This window comes from Alternaria alternata, assembly GCF_001642055.1.
Source record: "Alternaria alternata strain SRC1lrK2f unplaced genomic scaffold CC77scaffold_17, whole genome shotgun sequence".
Taxonomy (NCBI): Eukaryota; Fungi; Ascomycota; class Dothideomycetes; order Pleosporales; family Pleosporaceae; genus Alternaria; species Alternaria alternata.
Window position 1 is genome coordinate 694,450 of NW_017306206.1, and position 20,201 is coordinate 714,650.

The following is a 20,201-nucleotide window of genomic DNA, read 5'->3' on the forward strand; positions in this document are numbered from 1 at the left end:
CCCAACCGCTCACAGGCCACCGCCGGAAGGAGGAGACGAAATAAAGAAAATAAACGAACCGAAAACCAACAACCGACCTTCCCATGCGAAAACCCCGCACTGCAGGCTCGGCAAATGAAAACAATGCTATGCAAAGCAGTTTTGTGTTGTCGTAGCGTCGTTATGAGGTTGCTAACAAAGGAAACAAGAGAATACAGGTAGAAACTTTGTACAGGGTAATGAACGAGCAATGAAGCTCAAGAAGCAAGTCTATGGGATATCGCCAAGATGCAGTTACTAAGGTCAAGGTTTGCTCGCCGGCAAACCATCCTTGTTGCCCCCATAGTTGAGTATTGCGCCAACGACCAATGAAGAAACAAAGTATTGGTTGAAGAAAGGGTATATGCTAGAAGAGAAGTGTAATGAAACGATCGACGTCCAACAGGACAGGTGATCAGCGATAACTTTTGAGTGCCGAGGCCATGTTGCGGTTCGATGAGGATTTGATAGCCGTCGGAAGCGAGCTTGCCAACGAGGCGGTTGAGCAAGGACGCGATGTTCTGTTTGAGGATAGGGTGCGGGATTATATGCCGAATGCATCAAGTCGAACCGAAACGCCTTAGGATACCAGAGTAGAGGTCGGTAGAGGATAGAAATGTATAGTACAACTGCAGCCGACGACTCAAGCCGAGTTGACGCGTGGCGGCGTCGTCAGCTGCAAAGAGTGGCGTCATGTTGCAAGCTCACACTATCGCTCGAATGTGCTGGAGCGACTGATAGAGTCTAGGTCAGACTCGCGCGACTCGCTTCCCGCCCGTTGTAGGTCTTCCTTGCGCTTCCTACGCTCGCTAGGTGCTCGGCTGATCAAGCGTCTAACAAAGCTGCGGCTCGCTTTGTTGCTTGTGGGTTCTTGAAGTGGGCTGGTAGGCTCAATGGATGACCCGCAAGAAGCGCTTGCGGAAGGTTCGGGCGCATCGACAATGTCCTGCTTCTTGATCTTGCAGAAGAGGGTGGAGAATAGATATTGCTCGCCGTTACTGTCGTAAAGTGGAAGATGGCGGTAGCCTTGCTGGATGCTGTTGAGCTTGGCTGTGAACGTAGCAAGAGGGGCGTGGTTGGTGGTTCGTGCATCGAGCGAGTTCCAAACAGTCCAGCGCACGAAGACAAGGCTTGGGTATCTAGTGGTGACCGTCATATCGATCTCGTTGCCGAACTCAGGGTTGTAGCCATTGCCCTCTACGATGCGTGTTCGTTTGCGCAGAGGGTTGCCGATACCAGAATGGCCATTGCGAGCTGATGCGTCTTGTCCACCAATTCCTGTGGCATTCGCACCCATATCCTCTGCGCAGTACATCTCAAACTCGACGTACGGGTTGATGTTGGCTTCTTGTCCAAGGCCGCGGGGGCGGGGTAGCTGTTGAGCGGAGATGATCTGCACAGTGAATTTGACTTCTTTCTTGGGTGCCTTCCTGTAGCTAGTGGCTGGGGCCTCTGGGTCGAGACGAAGTGCAGCCGGCTTCAGCACGTAGCCTGTGCGGTCTTCACCACCAGCGAACATGGCTTCGTTCAACTGTTGACCAAGATCGTAAGTTTGCCAGTTCAGCGCAGCCATTTGGACGCCGCGACGCCAGAACTTGAGGGGATCGAAGTTGGATGAGTTGATACGGAAGGCGTGAGGGTAGACGCGCATCAAGCAACGCATGTTGTGTGCCTCGAGCAAGTGCTTCTCACGAGCTCCAGGCTTAGTGAGCTTTTCGAAAGCTCGCTCATTGATAGAGAAGACATGGTTGAACGTGTTCGCATCGATGCTGCCAAAGTCTGTGAACTTGACTCCGCGTGTGTAGACACCGAGGTTGCCGAGCTCTTTTGTGATGTTGCTGGTCTTAGTCTTCTTCGGCTTACGGCGATCATCCACTATCTCTGCTGTCTCGGCAGTGGTTGCGTTAGGGCTATCGCTGTCTTCAGCTGAGCTGACCGCTGCCGATGTGGGTAGCGTATTGTTTGAAGTTCGTGGTGTTGCCCAAAACGACTGGGATCGCTCTGGCGGGCTCATTGAAGGGGGGCTGGAAAGAAGAGGCGAGTCTGGGACGAGCTTGTCATTCAGCATCACAGGACGTGACCAAGGAGAGCTGAAACTGCGCTGTCTTCTTGAGGTGATCTCGCCCATGAGGGCCCTGGTATCGATCTCGTCACCAGCAGCTCGCTTGACCTTGATAAGAATTCGGTACTTCAGTTCCTCGGGTGTAGGCAGCGATTGCGAGTCAAAGTCTAGCGGCTGGAGCACCAGCTTGTCGCCGAACTCCTGCATCATGATCTTGACCATGGCAGATTGTTGAATCGGTGAGCAGTGCACCTCAAGCGAGAGGATGACTGGGTAAGGTGACTCTGTGAAGGCATACTTGTTGATGACCTTGATGGTGTCTTGGAAAAGGATGCTCTTGGTCAAGGTTCGGCCGTGCATAACAACAGGGATGTTATCGGCGCCATCCCAACAGTCGATCTCAAGGCATCGGCAGCCCTTCTGGAGCGCTGTAATGTAGGCCTCTGTGCTTGACTCGCCTGCGACCTGGCGGCCGAGCAGGTAGGTGTTGTGGGAACTGGAGATGAAGTACTCGTTCAATGGTCGGTTGAGTTCTTTTGGCTGACCGACTGGCTTGAGGATGGAGTTGGCGGCAGATGTCAGGTACGTCTGGAAAGCCGGGAAGTTCATTGCCAAGGGCAATGGGATATCCCCACCCTCAGTGGGAGTAGCAGCCATCCTGGGTCTTGTCGCGCGCGCAAACTTCTCGAAAGTGTTTGTCCAGTACTCAAGGTCTTCGTTCACGTCTACGCCCTGGTCCTGACGCAGAAAGGTAAAGAAGGTGAACTTGTCCATTTCAATTTTCGAGCCAGATGTGTAGGTCTTATAGATGGCCTTGATGTCTTTGCGCTCCTTGAGGCGTCGGACGAAATACAGAAATTGCTGTTGGTTGAGTTTTCCAGCGTCCAGGGTATCGGCTTTTGAGAAGTAGGCGCGAAGCGTGGCTTCTGTGCAGTTGATGTGCAAGCTTCGGCACAGCTCGACAGTGCTTGGGAAGTCGAGAGACTCGTCGCCTCCGCCGCGCTTTTTCATTGCGCGTTGCCAGACAAGCTTTGCGCTCTTGTCCGCGAAGCCAAGTAGGCCGGCCATGAGGTCAATGCGGTTGCGCGACACAGACTCAAGTGTTTGAGTCCACATGTTGAAGACACCGACGTCGGGCGCAATCAAGTGCATCGTTCGTATCCGGCCTTTGGAGCGAGTTGTGTCGGTGTACACGATGGTAAACCAGTAGGGTGCCCAGTTCTCGGATAGGCCGCACTCTTCGCGGTAGTGCTTTGCTTCCGGTCCTGAGCGGATCTCCTTCACATCATCGATGTAGAAGGCTTTGGAGGGTCGCGATGGATCCCAGAATACCTTGGCCGATTCCAGATCGAGCCGCAGGTTGATCTCCTTCTTCTCCTTCTTGGTAATCTTCCTCAAAACGGTGCCTTGCTCAAGGCGAGAGTTGCGCACTGGGGCGACAACTGCGGCATCTGGTATCGAGCTGAAGCTTGGGGTCGGGTTCGAGATGCCAAGGCCGTGGATGGGCTCAAAGGGGTCTTCTACTGCTTCTTCCTCTTCAAAGGCGTCAAAATCGGAGATGCCAGTGTCGGCGTCGGCGGCAGTCCTGCTGTCGCTGCGGCGGCGCATGATGACGGGGCCGGAGCTCTTGTCGCGTAGTGCTGAGGTGTTGCCTCGGCGGAAGCGGCCTGGAATGTTTTGGGCGCCCCGGCTAACTCTGCGAATCAAGCCCGGTCCCTTTCCCAGGGCCTCGGCCATGGCCGAAGGTGAGGATGTGGGCGGCGACTGAACTGGTGGTGGTGGAGGGGGAAGGAGCGACTCCGGCAGGGTGTAGGAGGGAATGGCGGGTAGCGACGACGAGACGGGCACCATGCCCTCGGGAGTAGATTGCAGGGAGCCATTGAGGTACGAGGCCGTCAGGGCGGGACTGGCACGGGCGGGAATGTTGATGGCGCGGGCGTAGCTGGACTGGGGTGAGGGCATGCGCGGTCGCGAGTAGGTGTCGTGTAGCAGCGACATGGTCGTGGTAGTGTCACTTGAATCAGATGGAATCGGGGCGGGCTAGTAAATCTTCATGGCGCGGGCAATGCTGAGTGAGAAGGAGCGTAACGGCGTGCGGGCGCCACTTGGGTAATAAAAGCAGACAGGATCAACAGCCTGCTGGGTCCTGGTGGAAAAGCTCAGGCTAGGAGCTGCTTTGCATCGTGAGACTGACGGAATGCGTTTGGGCTATGACGAGTTGGGACTGGGAAGCGCGCGCTGCGCGAAGATGCAGACGCAGGTCAGCTGGGATTACTGGAGAATTGACTTGCATGCACTCTGCATGGATAATTTGGGATTCTCAAGTACTCCGGAGCAGTCGTGGGGGTTGCAAGCGATTCGGCAGACCAGGGCGGGCGAAAATCGATCAGCGCGTGGATTCGGTGCTGCAGGAAATGCGGAGAAGGGTGTGGTGAGGCAGCGTATCGTCGGCCGTCGTCTATATGGTCGTCGGTGGTGTGAGTGTGGGAGGGCTTGACGTGGACGAAAATGTTTCTTTGTAATTGGTGGTTGTGCTGGATAGTGCGAGGAAGGAGTGGGCTGTAGGGCAGACAAAGTAGTATATGGGCAACGGCTGCGCTTGGCGGCCTTCTTTAATCCAGGAACAGACAAGGCGCACACCGAATTTTCAGCTAAATCTTACAAGCACACGATTATCCCTTGACTCCTAGTCATTCGGGCTTCCATCCGCCTCCGCTCAATTCGGGCTCCGAGGGCACTTCCCTGTTTGTCTCCTGTGCTAGCGCTGGACAACGAGAGCCGCGACGCTGGTTAAGGCCCCACTGAGCAACGGTGTCCTGTATGACGCAGCCCATGGATATACTACGGGGTCCGCCAATCATAGTCCAGGCACACTGAGCCGTCGCTGTCCTGGCCTGATGATTTTCAGGCATCCAGGAAGGCAGTGGAAGCACTGAGGAAGCATATGCTGGGACAGTGAACAAGAACAGGACATGCACTGCCCTGCCGTTTGTCAATCGCCGGTTGCACTACATCAGGCCTATCATGGCCATGCCGTGCCTTCCGGCGAGGGGATGCAAGGCTGGCTCGCAAGCAGAAGCAACTTCAAAGGCCCTGATGTTGTTCGGTTCGTTGTCGTCGATCAATTCGTTGACTCACCGGTCCTATTGCGCTGGTCGTGCGATGGCCCTGTTGCGAAACCTTGACGAGTACAGGCCGGCTTGGTAGCATTGGCTATACCACAGGTCGTCATGTTTGCTACATGGTATCCGCATTGCCGACTGCGCGCGGTGCTGCTAGTTTCTGACTGGTCTCGCGCGACAATACGGTGTGTCCGAGTAACACGAAGCAGCAAGCGTATACTGCATCTTGCTCGCTCACTCACTTCACTCGCTGAGTCGCAGTCGTGGCAGACGGACATCAGACGTGCCCATCCAGCGAGTCGCATCCATCGAGCAGGCGCCCCATGTGTGGCGGTGACAGCCCCCATCGCATCGCATCGTCTCACACGTGGCGCGCGGGCAAGTGAAACCCAAGTGCGAAGCCGGCACAACGGTACCACCATCATAGGCGGCTTCTGACGGTCGTGACGGCGCAAAGTCAGGGATCCGCCCTCGACTCGCTCTAGGTTTCCGCTGGCCCCTCAATTTGCTGCAGCCGACTCGGCTGCTTCACAATTACAGCACGTACCGCTTTTTCACACAGAATGGCGCGACAATGCTGTACGCCCAATGCTCGTATCCGCATCGCCCTGCCCACTGCGAGTCGCGTGATTGTTCCATGGCTGTGCTCCAAAGTTTCCATGCCTTCGAGAAGGAAGGATTCCTGCCCCTGACAGCCACTTGCCAATCATACCACCGCGCCCCCGCACATCAACCGTAGTGCCAACGTGCCGGACTTTTCCAGCTCATCCCAATGTCCATGTGACTTGCTGGCGGTGTGATGCATCTTTGTTCATCGTCGCGCTTTGTCCAATCGTTTCTTTGTTGCTGCTGTATTCTAAGCGACCTCTCTCATGCCTTGACTGTGTCTCCAGCGCCGCATTCGGCCCTTGGGCATCAGCGTCCTTTCGTAGCTCATCGGGCGCATATCCGGTAGGCTCGCCGTTGTCAGTGATTGCCGTTTGCTAAGTAGGGATGGCCGGCACTGTGTTGTCACAAACTCATAGGGCTCACCCGAAATAGCGCTGCACGTAGCCCCGCCTGCTCTGAGCCACGCTCGAAACATTTGCAATCGATGACATGCATGTACCCATCACCCCGTACGAAGGCGTCATGCCTGCACCTATTCTGTCGCTGTCTTTATGTGTGCTTCTGCATTAAGCTTCTGCATTGAGCCTTTCTGGCTGTCTGCGGCTCCAGTCGTGCTGCAATGCCGTTCACAGTTTGATCAACGTGGGCGATCAGAATCTTATTCTGCGTACGAGCTGTGCGACTCGGACTGTAGCTTGAACTGCGCATCTTGTACAATTTGCGCCAATGAGAATCTGTAAGCCCCATAAAAATGTCTGATTCGCTGATGGCAGTAGGTTGTACGCCGTTTACTTAGCCTACCACGGTACTGCAATGCCATATCGATAGGCAAGAAAAGGCGAAACTGTGTTACAAGAAGAGCCGAAACCTCGATCAAATCTCAGCCTCAGGTATCCCGCGTTCGCAGTGAGCCACCCATCTAGCATGTACCCTGTCAACGTTTGTCAGGATCGACGAGGTGGAGTGCCCCCATCACGGCTTGTTGGGATATCGCAGCCAGAAGAAGACCCTTTGAAATTTCGGCTCAATATGGGTCCGCTCGCCCTCGCTGGTTCTTGTGCAAATGCATGTAACTTCAAGATGCGGGACGTTGTTATGTTACTAGAACCTTGGATGAGGTGAGACCTGAAGATGCGTTGTTCTGTAGAGATGCATGGGTCACCCACTGCTTGTCGGAAACTTTGCGCTCTAACATCTCGTCGCCCTGTTCACCTTGAGTCAATCTCTCAACAAATCCGCCGAAGAGTAGTGGACTGGCGTTACGGGATCTTAATGGTGGCGCAAAGCTTCTTGGATCTGGGGCGTCGTAGCCCGCGTCAGAAGCAAGTTCTGATCCAGACTCGTACACTATGGGGCTGACAGAGCTGACTGCGCGGGATATTGGCAGATACTCTGAAGATGCATTTTCAGAGGACCTTGAAATCAGTGGAGATGTTTTGCATGCATGGTCCTGCATCCCTGGCAACGAGAGTTTATCATCGCTCTGGAACACAAATGCCCGCCAATTCTTCTCGTCCTCGTCCAGACTTCGCAAAGCGGTGGTCACCGGTTCCTTTCGACGAATGGCGATCACGCCAGAGGGATGCGTCAGTATTGGTTCTCTAATACGCCTCGTCAAGGAAGGCAAAGAGGCGGAAATTGAGGACGAGCTGACGCGGCTCTGATCACCCTGACCGTGAGTGGCCTGTTGTGACCAGTTCGTTGCAGCTTCATTGTCCTGTTTCGTGGTGGGGTGATCATGCAAGAAACTGCTTCTGGCTGTATCGGAGTGGCTTGAATCATCGGAAATTGCGAGATACGTCTTCCAGGGTCCTTCATCGACGATTGCGTGGCCTGCCGAAATCTCAACATTGACAGGATGCTCCATATCAATATCGACCTGATGCATATGTTCCGTCTTGGACGGGAGCGCCGAGTCTGGATTGCAAAAAGGCTGTGTCTCACCGATCTGGTAGTCGTCCGATGCAGTACGACTACGGCTACCTGCAGCAGAGTTGGAGCCGCTGAAGGCGAGACGGAAAGCGCGCTCACCGTTATGAAGATGATGCGTAAGTCGAAATTCATGTGTAAAGCTCCCGGTCTGTCGCGAGGTTATTGTCGTGGGTTGACACTGCAGTCCAAGCTGATCACCGATAATGCCCCCTTGCTCAGAAGCACCTGAAGATAGACTAGCTACGTTGCGCCGAGCAATACTATAGCACTGAGGCTGCTCACCGGTCGACGGCGCATGGGAATTAACACGAGCTTGCTCAGAAGCACTAGTTGCTGCATGAAGCTGAAGATTAACAAGTGGCTTCTCTGAGCGTTGCTGTGCAAGAGGTCCTTCCTGGTCGAAGAGCATTAGCTCAGAGGAAGCATGCGACTGCGCATGTTGGTTCAGCTGTGTAGAGTAAATGCTTGTCATTGCATCTGTACCAATCCGGATTCGCATATTGTCGACATTTTGGTGTGGACCACTTCCTCTGAGCATGCGGGAAAAGTTGTCGTTTGCAAGTTCAAGGTCTTTATCCCTGAATTCTTCATTGTCCCTCTGTCTTGGAGCTGCGCTGCGTCCTTTTTTCGTTCTCCTACGCTTGCCGATTCTGCTCTTCTCCCTGCTTGATTGGAACCGTAGGCTGACCGGTTTCGCTAGGTCAATGCCGACCCAATCTTGCTGTGTTAAAAGCCTCTTCCTGTTAGCTTCAAGCCACTGGAGGTCCATGTCCATCTCTGGGGCCCTGTGTTTCCCGTCATGCAAGTCTGTTGGGTTGTTAGTCCATCTTCACGTGGCCCCAGCAAGTGAGCAGCAAGTCACCACTAATGCCTCTATGGATGCGAACTTTTGCATTCGAGTTCGAAGGAGAACGGCGCAAAAGATTTTTTGAATGCCTTTCATATGACGTTCTTGTCAATCGTCTCTTGTCTGGCGTGGGCTCACGCTGCGTTCTCTCACTTGGACGCTTCGCTGTATGTCCTGTAGGCCACCGCACTGAGCCTGAGCCAAGCGGAACTAAGTTCCAGATATCGAATTTATCGTTATCTATTAGATGGTTCGGTCGGAGAGGAGCGACATGTGAGTCAGTAGCATTTTGTAGCTGTGTGCGCGCCTTAGCAAAGTACGCTTTCTGCTGTTGGAGCACGCCTGCGTTGGCTTTCTTGGTGCGCTGCAGCGAGCCGCCTGTCCAGTTCATGTGTATAGCATATCGGCACTGTTCTATAACTGCACGGGTTGAAGGAGAATCATGCGAGAAGAGGTAATTGGAAGGCAGTGGATGCTGATCGAAGCTGCGGCATGCGCTTGCCTGCTGAATATGGGCAGCTCCTTCCCCAGCTACGTCTCTTTCCTCTCCGTCCGACCAAGCCCTAAGGTTGGAACACAACTGCAGCACTCCACACCTCGTATTGTGCACCCGACCCTCCACAGCGCTGGCTGACCCATCTTCCTCGGTTACTACTCAACGAGCGTCCTCCACGACTCATGCTCGGATCTGTCTTGCCGGCGGAAAAACAAGAACAGATGAAAGGGTCCAAATCGTTTGATCGATCAGCGCCTCCATCACTTCCCTCCGCAAGAATAGTGGAGCGCCGGAGAGGTACCGAGACCCTGCGACGGGATCCCCGTGGGTGTGGGAAATCTTTAACAATCATGGCCATAGGGTGTGGGGACGGTCACTTGAAGGATGCATCGCGTTGCTACACCATAATCCACGAATATAGCAGGATATGCGAAGTCCATGAGCTCTGTAGGACCGATTTTAGAGCTATCCACAACTCAAACTTTGGGGTCACACCTGGGGAAATCGTGGAGACGTGGAGAAGAATGGGGTTGACAACCACAACCCCATACCAGATCCACCACCGTTCCCAACCATACTCCATTTATCCGTCTCTTCAATTCCAAGCCTAAACGCCGGTCGCAATAAGTGTGCTCCGTACATGGCGCTGTCTTCTCGGCAGCTGCATCAGATCATTGCTTCTTGCAGCGTGGAGTCCGGTCCTGAACGGGTCCTGCGGCATCTGAAAGCGCCCATGTACACAGGGTCCGCGACTTGACTGGTCATTGGGTGCATTCTTCCTAACTGACCAGGCATCGGTGTTGCATTTTCGCTCAAATGCCTCAATTTACTTCCACCCGCCATTCGCAGTCGTTCGATCGTCCTTCCCGAAGGTTTTGGAAAATGGATATTAGGTTTGTTTATGGCGCAACACCTGCCAGCCCATATCCACGCTTGCAGCCTGACCCTATAATGCGAAATGATGGCATACATGCTGCCGTAGCCCTTACTGCAGCTGCGCCGCCAGTTGCGGTGTACCTTCATGTACAGTTACGTCAAGCGCCATGGCCTGAGACTCTTGCTGTGGGTACTGGTTCTACTGGCGACCCACTCCATGTAAGCTGCGTAGATATCGCTCAATGCACGCGCCTACAATCGGAACGATGGTGCATCGGTTGTTACATTCGACATGTGAAAGGCAGCGATAAGGACCCCACCTATAGTATCGCAGACGTGTTTCGTTTCTGTCGAGGTGAGCATGTTCAGTCGACTGGCCACAATCTGTCTTACATGTGGTAACGGTAGACAAATGCTAAGAGGCTAAGACGGATTGGCATGTCTGCCGAGATAGCCTACGTTTGAGGCTCAAGTTGCCTCATCTAGCTTCCGATACTTGGCGAGAACTGTCGGCCGGCTTGTTCTCGCCGGAAACGAGGAGCTGTCGATCGGAGGTGGTGGTAAGCTTCAACAGGGACTCATCACCAAGGCCTGCCCTGAGTCCCTGAGGCTGTTCATTTGCGGGCGCCTCCAGCCGATTCGAATAGCCATCCTAAGGCGCCGAAGCGATATGCGAGCTAATCATAAATGACATCACTAGCGCAGATGGCCTCAAAACTCTGCAACACCGTTCCACAGCAACACCAGCCGCGGCCGTCTACCACATGGCGCGCATGGGACGGCAATAATCCGAGACCGCCAGAGATGCAGGAGACCCTGTACCGTGACTGTCATACCCACTCTTATTGCAACATTACCGGACTACGTGTCGAATGGGAATCGAGAAACATGCCACAATCTCTCACTCCATGGCGGAAGCGCACGCCTGGGCACTCTCTACCGCTATCGATTAGTATCGCGTTTGGTGTCGCAAATGTGTCCCTTGTTCTGGATCTGACCGAGTGACGCCATCGATCTACGCAATGCCATCCAACAGAATCCCGAGCCATACCCTTATCGCTCAAGGTCCGGCACATCGACGTAGAAGTGCATTGTACCTTGCCGCTATACTTGCAGTACGTGTTTGAGTAATGTAGGGGGGCGAAGTAAGGACTACTGTATGTCTTCGGTATAAATGTCTCGGTATTCTTCGTACAAACCAACCATCTATCATTATATCCACCTCCACATATCCACATACCCACATACCCACAGTTCTCTCCGCTTCTTTTGAGGGGTTACCTGGAGTCTCGACCTATCTACCGGGCTCGTATACTATAAAGGCTACCAGAATTCCAGTGTTTTGAGATTTCATCAAACCAGGCTCAACAAACTCCTTCATTCGCAGCAAACAACATAAGTTGCAAGACTCTCCGTTGGAAGATCAGTCTTCATATTATCCTTAACAATGTCGGCGCCTTCTCTTGCAGTCCCTCCCTCGACGGGAAACCCTCGACGTCTATCTTCCAGTGAAGCCACCCGCGAGAACATCACAATGGGTCCAACGGTCGTCGTACCCCCACAACATCTCATGGCCCCGTCAAAAGCATCGGAGATTGCCAGCGCTTTCGAGACTGCCAGACATCACCTTGACTCTGCCGCGACTCCTGGGTCGCCTGGTTATACTCCTCCCGAAACTTCAGTCACGGACAAGTATGCTTTCGCTTTTGGTAAGTCGAACTCCATTAGTTCAAAGTGAATTTACTCTAACATAGCTCAGATATTGACGGTGTCCTCATCCGAGGTGGTCGACCTATTCCAGAAGCTGTTGAAGCCATGAAAATGCTCAATGGTGAGAATGAATACGGTATCGTAGTGCCATACATCTTTGTCACCAACGGTGGTGGAAAGACTGAAGCCGAGCGCTGCGTACAGCTCAGCAAGCAAATGGAAATCGAAGTATCACCTGGTCAATTCATCTGCGGACACACTCCCATGAGGGAGATGGCAGAGAAGTACAACACTGTCCTCGTTGTCGGAGGCGAGGGCGAGAAGTGCCGTATCGTGGCTGAGGGCTACGGCTTCAAGGATGTCGTTACCCCAGGAGATATCATCAAAGACAACCAGGACACTACACCCTTCCGCAAACTCACAGAGGAAGAGTACAAGAACTCACGAGCGCGAAACTTCGCTGAAGTCGAGATCGAGGCGATCTTCGTCTTCGCCGATTCTCGCGATTGGGCGTCTGATCAGCAGATCATCTTGGATCTGTTGATGTCAAAGAAAGGTCGTCTTGGAACCCGATCCGCCAACTTCGACGAGGGTCCACCAGTCTTTTTCTCACACAACGACGTTGTTTGGAGTGCTTCGCACGACCTTACCCGCATTGGTATGGGTGCCCTCCGTGTTTCACTTGAGGCTATGTTCAAGGCAGTCACTGGCCGAGAGCTTAAGACTACCGCATTCGGCAAACCTCAAATCGGCACTTTCGAGTTTGCCACTCGTCTTCTCAAGGAGTGGCGAAGGGACACTCATGGCATCAACTCCGCTCCTTCAACCGTCTACTTTGTAGGTGACACACCCGAGTCGGACATCAGGGGCACCAACGAGTATAACGCGCACACCGACTCAGCAAACTGGTACTCCATACTGGTAGAGACAGGCGTCTACCAACGCGGTACTACTCCTCGCTTTGAGCCCAAGGCTATTGTGCAAAATGTCCTCGAAGCTGTCAAGCATGGTATGGAGCGCGAGTACAAAAAGGCTCTAAGGGAGAGCATGATGAACACTGGTGTGCTTGAGCAGTAAGAAGGATCTTCTTTTCCTTCTTTCTCTTCTATTAGTTTTCTGCATAGCATGGCGCATGGGTATTACCTCATTTGATTTCATTATATCGCTGGCAATAATGGCCATAGATCATAGACACTTAGCTAGATCACGAAATGGTAGATACAAACACAACACATGATACCAGGCAGGCATAATAGCCTTGTCACATCATTTACAATTTTCCATTGTTCTTTCTCAGATTAATGAAGACCAACACATTGAAACGTAAACTACCACTACCACTACTCTGACTAACTACTGACGTCTGCATCATCGACCAAATCGATCCGGCCATATTCAGGCCGTCTCCTCGCCTCGAAATGCCTCACGTCGACACATCATACCCGTACCAGCGCGTGCGGCAACTTCCGATTCTGATCATTCACACTTGAGATGACGAAAGTACTCACGCCGCGTTACCCGGCATTTCCCAGGCGACACTACTTTGTACGCGGCACACAACACCGCGAAGCTTGTGTTGCGAACCGCCTTAGTCGGGCCGAGAAGCTCATAAGTCGCCGGTTTAGTGCGGCCAACAGCACTTACGATTACGACGGCCAACCACACCATCCATCATGTCAGCCCACACCTAAGCTACGAGAATGGCCGAGAATACCATTGCCGATGGGATCGCGATCAACGTTGTGTGAGGTGCAATATGTGGGCTGTGAGATTAAGGATTGTGGCATTCGCGGCTATGGGAGGTTAATTGTGGGTGGGTGGGTTGAGAGGAGTATTGTAAGAGGATCGATCGTGATAGGTGTTTCCATTCTGGCGGAACGGTTTCCGCATCTGTAAGAGGAAGTTACGAAGGTCTTGTCGCACCTTTCATCACGATTTCCTACTCTGGCTCCACTATAGCGTACCTACTGACACGACGTTACGGTACATCGCACTCGTGCACCATCTTTCTCGGCACGGATAACATATCTTCCTGCGGTACCGCATAGTAGTCTGCACATGTTTCGAATCAATCACCAGGCGACGTTGCAATATGGGTCTCTATGTGGACCCTAAGGCACGCGGTTGACCAAACAGCCCACCCGTCCGCGCAATCTTATCGTTTGGACGGAATGGAAGATGTCGGAAACAATCCTGAAACCATCGACACGTCTGTTTCTAAACTCTCAAGATTTGCCCGAAGACACGACACTGACAAGTCTGCACTCGTTGCATGAGTCATGGCACAACACAGGTGGCCCCGGACCCCGCGAGTCGTATTCCAACGGCTGATTATCTGGGGTGGCCTGGCGGGCTATGCTAGGTGTTGGTGACGGGGACGGCCTTGCTCGTCCATTGGAGCATGCAAGTTTGGGAATGGCTGGTTTACATGAGACTAGGACCCTGGTGGACAGCGATGTCTGATACTGAATATCCTGTCTCTTTCGCATTCTCCTTCTAGCAGGTGAGCAGATTTCCGCTTCCCCGCTGGAAGAGGCGTTGTCTCGGCGGAACCGTAATGAAGCCAGGCCGCAGGCTGTTCGACCTGCTGCAATAGGCATACTGATCCCTGCAGTTGAGATATGCAGATGAGCGGTCGCTAATGCTTAACGCCGATGCTTCGTTTGGCTCTCGACGTACGTGTGATGGGGTACGAAGTCCGTATGGCGTGGGAGAATTCAGTACGAGATTGACGGTCGTAACGAGATGAACACATTTTGTGTACTCTCTCGGTTGAGACAAAGATCTTTGCGGATGTTCGTATGAACCATGGTAGTTATCCCGCGTGGTTGATCACTTGCTTCGTATTTCGTTGGTGGTATGGCATACACTACCTACCCACCTATGTCTTGATGACATGCATTAGCTTGAAGACTGACCTCCACACTATCAAGTCCAGAGTGTATCAGTAAATTATGCAGAGCAAGTAATATTGATATATGATGAAAAATGAATGATGATAAGAGAAGTGACACATGACCGAGTCTGATCATATATAAGAGAACCATCATATCTTTATTAGGCACGGTCCTCCTCAAATTCTTGCTCAGAGCGCTCGTTGTAGGCATTGAGGCTGTAGAACCAGTCTAGCTTGCTGCGTATAGCCTCTTCCGTGTAATCCGCGGTGTCAATGTTCTTCGGTCGGAATTCTGGCTCCATAGGATCTATGAAGACCGTAGTATTATCGTAGCCCCATTTTTCGAGGTTCGTGACGTTGAACGCAACCATCATGCTATTTTTTGTTAGTATTAAAGCAATGAGATGATAATCGTGAAAAGACTTACTCATGGTCTTCATGGATAAGGTTGTGACAATGGAACATGTAGACACCCTCCCATGGTGCGTACCTAGCCACAACACGGACGGATTCACCAGGGGCTATCCAAACGACATCCTTTTCACCCGCTGCCTCGTATGGCATCACATCGTTACGGCCGCCAGTGCGAGAAAGCACCTGGAAATCAACGAGGTGGATATGAACAGGATGCGAGGCATTTCCACCTCCGTGTCTCAATTCCCAAATCTCGTCCTTGCCTAAAACAGGTCTTGTCAAGATTCGGTTCTCGATATCCTCCCAACCAACTCCATTGATGAGCCACTCGCCATCAATTCGAGAGAAAGTGAAATTCTTAGTGACGTTGGTTTGTGGTGGTGGAGGAATGTAGCGAAGGTCAGACGGCACGGGGTCGTTGTTGGTGCTATCGGCTGCAGTGTCACTGACTACGAATCGCATGACACGATCGGTTGCAGCATAATCAAGATTGCCCGCCATCCCACGCTCGTTGAGCATTGTAATGTTCTTGCCCTTGTAGTTGGCGAAGTCGACGACCATCTCGTAGCGTTCGCCTTCAGCGATCGCGAAGCTCTTCGTGTTTACTGGATGAGAGAACAGTCCTGACAATATGTTAAAGAAACCCCAAAAGGCGGTCAAACACACATACCACCATCCGAGCCGATCATGTCGAAACTCAGTGACTCTTCAGTTTCATCGTCTTGTAAGTATAGATTGTAAGAACGACTGACGGAACCATCAAGGACGCGAAAGCGATATTTACACGGCTCAACGTTCATGTACGGCCAAGGCTGACCGTTCACATGGATCACATCGCCCCAAAGTCCAGTGTTATTATGTGTATCGAAGAGAAGGGAGCCATCGGCGGCGTATTGTTTCGCACTCAAGGCCAATGGGATATCGTAATCGCCAGTTGGTAAGTCGAGGGCTTGTTCGTCTTCATCCGTTAAAAGATAGAAGCCGTATAGACCCATGTAGACATTCTCGCCAGTTTGACGCTCAGTGTGGTCGTGATACCAGATGGATCGCGCATTCTGTGCATTTGGATAATAATAATCCTTGTACTGGCCAGGATGAGCGTAATCGGCAGCCCAGCCATCGAAAGGGGCGCGGTTATACTGTCCATGGACGTGGACAGATGAGTTTGTGGGACTGTTGTTGGTGAAGCGAACCACAGCCTCTGAAGAACGTTGTCAGCATCGACCGTATCAACCAAACCAGCTTGAAGCTTACCTCGCCCTTTTCGCATCATGAAAGTTGGTCCTGGTGACAACCCATCATATGTGTATAAAGAGGTAGCTGGTAGATTAGGGTATATTTGTTTCGTGGCCGACTTGACTTCAACCTCGTAGTAATCGATAATGGCACCGGTAGTCTCATTGGTATATGTACTACCCCATGTTAATGCTAAGCTATATTCAAGGTACTGCCTCACTTACAATGTCGACTTCTTCACTGGGGGTACAGGTAGAGGATACTGGAAGATCCATGTGTATTCTGGACTGTCCCATCTTTCCGATTTGTTGTTCGGTGGTATCGTGTCGTATGGTGGCACGCTCGTCTCGCTAGGGAGTGCAATGAGAGATGACAAAGTCACGCTGGCTAAAGGAGTGGCATGTATGCTGTGTGTCAAACAGCTAACGAAAAGAAATGAACGAGTGACAAAGGGAGAAAACATATTGAGATGAAAAACCTACCAACTTGACGACACGTCCTCCGCGGCATCTCGAAAGCTTTAAGGGGAGAACGATAGCACATCTCATGCAACCACACTAGTCGTTTTCATTGACGTAGTATATCAGGACCAGTCCGTTCGATGAGACATGGCCAGCTGATAGATCCTGCGTCTCTGGCAGAACGAAGGACAGACGCAAGGACGTTTGTGGCTTACTCCCAGGTGCGTTTATCCGTATGTAGTGACTCCGAAATAGAAACATGATTCACCATCTCGGGAAAGGAAGTTCACGGAGAGTTCGCCCCATCGAAGATGCATGCTTTGGGTGATAAAAGCCAAGAAAAAGGAAGGCAAGGGGGATCTTCAACCAGTACGCCACAAGAATGTGGTGAGCGCCTGAGTATCTTCGGCATCAACAAATGTAGATGCGAGAAGATCAGCATGTGGCTTTCTCGGTCACTCAATAGATAAGACGGCTGTACAATTAGCGCGGTGGAAAAGTTGATGTTGTGAACGGCAAGCTGTGATGATCCGTGAACCCTTCTCGCGTGCAGACGGCGTCTAGTCCCAAAGCGACCGCACTAATGCTTTCTTTGGTTCCGCTTCCTCCTTACTTCACATGCTTTCCTTAGGGTAACCGGATTACTTCCAGCGCGCGAGACGTTGGCACTGCCTGTGCATGTGTGCTCTTATCTTTGGTTAACTCTTACAAGGCTTATGATTATAATGTCAGTCGCTCTCTCGTGCTATCCCATGCCCTCAACAACCTGGTTTTATATGCTGTGGCGCAGGCTAAGCAGCGCTATGCGTTCTCCGTTGCTCTTACTTCCACAAAAAGCAGATTCGCATCTATTCTCGAACATGGCCTGGGCGCTAACATGATGACGAGGCTGGAGGAGATCTCCTGATTCATTTGCATCTCTTGGTATGTCATGGCTGCCACATTCACGCCGTGCTTGTTGCTACACGGCTTCGGATACTGCGTTTTGTGGGGTCGCACAGCATACTCTCTGTACGCGGATCCGGGAGTTGCCACCGCGGACTGATGCAGGTGATCTATGAAGCGGCAATCGAGCATGGGAATCAAAAACGCATGATCGTCAGAGATGGACGTTGCCACGGTAGTGAACGCACACCATTATCTCCGGAGTTGGTGTATTGGTCTAAGCGATAACACGGCTATTGCCTGTGTTGAGACCTCTAAAGAGCTTATTCAACAGCGCGGACAAGCTCAACAACACGCACCCTTGTAAAGCCACTGACCAGTACATCGATTCGGAGAAATGCGTAATAAAGGTCAACAATCGGCGATCCGGATGACATTCTGACCCATAGACTGATCACTTCGTCGCTTCATTACTACATTCAGGCCAATCATGAGGGCGATACGTATTATTCTGGAATGGGAAGTACTTGGGCAGAATAATTTCCATGCATCAGACGTAATATTAAGCATAGAGAATTCACTGCTGAAGTCTGCTGAATCTTAAGCCGGATGTTAATTATAGTCCAGAGTGTACGCAAGAAGTTTCCCTCACAAGTAATCACCATGACTCTCATCAGCATGCCTATCAATATCCATGACCTCCATGATAGTAATCGCCATAGCCTTGGTCGTGTTCTCCATCATAGCCTCTACCATAGTATTCGTTATACTCTCCATCGTGACCATTGAATGCGCCACATCTTTCATGAAAGTCGGCGTCGTATCTGTCATACTAATCTCAGTCATCGAAGTGATCTTCATGGCCGCCGAAAAACAGGCCATACCCAGACCCTGTTTCCCATGCTTGACCTCGTATCTCTGCCAGGCCATGACCGTCTTCAAATCTTTGGGAAAATCCCATTTCGTACCCTTCCTTCAAACCAAAAGCACTACGGAAGGTGGACTGACGACCGCATGTACGGGCTTCGTCGCATTCCGGCATAGGGGCGAGGGGGAACTTGCCAGCTGGAGCAGGTTGTTCTGGAAGCCAGTACTGCGCTATAAAGTTACCATCTTTCTCGTCTTCCCAGTGGTGTGCCCATGGACCTTTATGGAAGGGTCGCGATGGCCGACTTGGTAAGTGTCGCTCATGATATCCTGCGGATTCGGTTTAGTTTCCATTGCTACTATTAGTGGCTTTTGGACAGTGGTATGTAACGATAGTCGATGATCAGAGAAAATGTTCAGACTCCCGCAGTAGAACTGCGATTTGATGGAAAGAGAAACAGTTAGAGAGTATGCATGCTATCAGCGTTTATATGATGATGCCACAAATTAGTGACTTTAGGATGTGCGGCAATGCTACTGAGAACATCGTACTATGCGTTGTGTCAACTTTGACTTATGTCCAATTTGGTGCCTTGATTTGATCGATAATTCATATGCTCATGGACCCCTGTTGCCAAATGTTGGCCCTCATCACAGTTCCCCTTCAATGTATGCTCAGTCAAAGTCATCGTCTACAAGAAACAATAGCTGACTACTTGTAAGTAATGGCGGATGTTGGTGAACACTAGGTGACCTGGAGGTTAGTAGCTTCATCTTATCAAATCGAGACATGAGTACCAAGACACTGAGTTGCAAACTTGATCAATGGAAGGCAAAGAGTGCATTTCGCAACCCCAATCTGTGGCTAGACTATTCAAAACAAGATCTCAGTAATGTGCATACCTGTCATACCCACCATAACCTGCATAGCCTCCAAAAAGTCCACGGTTTTCAAGTTCATCAAATCCCCATCAAAGTCGTGTAGATAATTCTTATCGTAGTTTGCGGAAGGGTCACCTAGGTTTTCCTGCTTGCGTTTCCGGTTGCAGCGGCTTCTGCGACCCATATTTTGGTTGTGTCTGTGAACAACAAAGGATAGCTAAGGTATCTGTTTATTGATGCTATAGAAATTCAACCAGCTAGTAAAAGCTCCCGAGTTTACGTAACTTGTATAAGCAGTATCATGATGAAACTGCGTCCGCTGACAACGGAGCTGAGATCTTGAACAAGTGACGGACACGGCGACCTTCGAGTACCCATTGATCATTTGTCCTCTCTTTTTGACAGCACAGCGGTATACCTGGCGTAAGTATCGAAGAGGTGTGTTAGTCATATTTGTGGTTAGGTGAGGCATATTGCGCACTCACTCAAGGTGCTTTGTTGCCATCTGTTCGCCGTGCCTCGCGCTCGAATTGACACTTATCTTGTTTTGGGTCGTTACTATCCATGTCAGCCTCATTCAGACGAATGCTGACTGAAGTGCTTTGCCACAGCCATCACACACACGCGGCTGCCGCGTCTCCTCTCGATGCCTCATAATCGTTCACAGTACGCATATCTGCAGCATGCCCTTCATGATTTTCCATGTGGAGACACAACCGACATCGAGCAACCCTGCCTGAGCAACAAGCAAGCTTGCCGCGATTACGACGCGCGTCGCCTTAGGTCTTGGTCTTGAGGCTGTAAAGGATCCAACGCAATCGTTGCAAAGAGAACGCAAGCCTTGCCGTCGGCCTCATAACCAAATGGAAACTATTCCCGACCGGAAAA

General features: G+C 51.6%; 9 protein-coding genes across 9 annotated transcripts; 4 read left to right on the forward strand and 5 right to left on the reverse strand.

The window, feature by feature from the left end:
• Positions 1 to 287: 287 nt before the first annotated feature.
• On the reverse strand, positions 288 to 4,178 carry CC77DRAFT_246703 (PLC-like phosphodiesterase). Its single transcript, XM_018530843.1, has one exon. The coding sequence runs from the start codon at positions 4,076 to 4,078 to the stop codon at positions 728 to 730; it is 3,351 nt and encodes a 1,116-aa protein (XP_018383411.1). The 5' UTR covers positions 4,079 to 4,178; the 3' UTR covers positions 288 to 727.
• A 592-nt stretch (positions 4,179 to 4,770) lies between these two features.
• CC77DRAFT_1011216 (hypothetical protein) lies at positions 4,771 to 5,624 on the reverse strand (the record flags this gene model as incomplete). Its single annotated transcript, XM_018523697.1, has 3 exons — positions 4,771 to 5,088; positions 5,219 to 5,293; positions 5,445 to 5,624. 3 exons carry the CDS (start codon positions 5,622 to 5,624, stop codon positions 4,771 to 4,773), a joined length of 573 nt encoding a protein of 190 aa, XP_018383412.1.
• A 190-nt stretch (positions 5,625 to 5,814) lies between these two features.
• CC77DRAFT_246822 (hypothetical protein) lies at positions 5,815 to 6,432 on the forward strand. Its single transcript, XM_018530844.1, has 2 exons — positions 5,815 to 6,153; positions 6,244 to 6,432. The coding sequence occupies exons 1-2, from the start codon at positions 6,002 to 6,004 to the stop codon at positions 6,392 to 6,394; spliced, it is 303 nt and encodes a 100-aa protein (XP_018383413.1). The 5' UTR covers positions 5,815 to 6,001; the 3' UTR covers positions 6,395 to 6,432.
• A 472-nt stretch (positions 6,433 to 6,904) lies between these two features.
• CC77DRAFT_1063974 (hypothetical protein) lies at positions 6,905 to 8,981 on the reverse strand (the record flags this gene model as incomplete). The annotated part of the gene is made up of 2 exons (XM_018528680.1): positions 6,905 to 8,550; positions 8,744 to 8,981. 2 exons carry the CDS (start codon positions 8,979 to 8,981, stop codon positions 6,905 to 6,907), a joined length of 1,884 nt encoding a protein of 627 aa, XP_018383414.1.
• On the forward strand, positions 8,894 to 9,800 carry CC77DRAFT_246071 (hypothetical protein). The gene has a single exon (XM_018530842.1). The coding sequence runs from the start codon at positions 9,269 to 9,271 to the stop codon at positions 9,695 to 9,697; it is 429 nt and encodes a 142-aa protein (XP_018383415.1). The 5' UTR covers positions 8,894 to 9,268; the 3' UTR covers positions 9,698 to 9,800.
• CC77DRAFT_246883 (hypothetical protein) lies at positions 9,801 to 10,687 on the forward strand. The gene is made up of 2 exons (XM_018530845.1): positions 9,801 to 10,317; positions 10,383 to 10,687. The coding sequence occupies exons 1-2, from the start codon at positions 9,903 to 9,905 to the stop codon at positions 10,568 to 10,570; spliced, it is 603 nt and encodes a 200-aa protein (XP_018383416.1). The 5' UTR covers positions 9,801 to 9,902; the 3' UTR covers positions 10,571 to 10,687.
• Positions 10,688 to 11,409: 722 nt separating this feature from the next.
• On the forward strand, positions 11,410 to 12,749 carry CC77DRAFT_941075 (HAD superfamily hydrolase-like protein; the record flags this gene model as incomplete). Its single annotated transcript, XM_018534768.1, has 2 exons — positions 11,410 to 11,671; positions 11,722 to 12,749. 2 exons carry the CDS (start codon positions 11,410 to 11,412, stop codon positions 12,747 to 12,749), a joined length of 1,290 nt encoding a protein of 429 aa, XP_018383417.1.
• Positions 12,750 to 14,673: 1,924 nt separating this feature from the next.
• On the reverse strand, positions 14,674 to 17,173 carry CC77DRAFT_1097200 (Cupredoxin). The gene is made up of 5 exons (XM_018529876.1): positions 16,443 to 17,173; positions 16,237 to 16,394; positions 15,653 to 16,183; positions 14,996 to 15,605; positions 14,674 to 14,943 (listed from the first exon to the last, which is right to left on the reverse strand). The coding sequence occupies exons 1-5, from the start codon at positions 16,679 to 16,681 to the stop codon at positions 14,730 to 14,732; spliced, it is 1,752 nt and encodes a 583-aa protein (XP_018383418.1). The 5' UTR covers positions 16,682 to 17,173; the 3' UTR covers positions 14,674 to 14,729.
• A 1,229-nt stretch (positions 17,174 to 18,402) lies between these two features.
• CC77DRAFT_1097201 (hypothetical protein) lies at positions 18,403 to 19,525 on the reverse strand (the record flags this gene model as incomplete). Its single annotated transcript, XM_018529877.1, has 2 exons — positions 19,335 to 19,525; positions 18,403 to 18,761 (listed from the first exon to the last, which is right to left on the reverse strand). The coding sequence occupies exons 1-2, from the start codon at positions 19,495 to 19,497 to the stop codon at positions 18,403 to 18,405; spliced, it is 522 nt and encodes a 173-aa protein (XP_018383419.1). The 5' UTR covers positions 19,498 to 19,525.
• Positions 19,526 to 20,201: the final 676 nt, after the last annotated feature.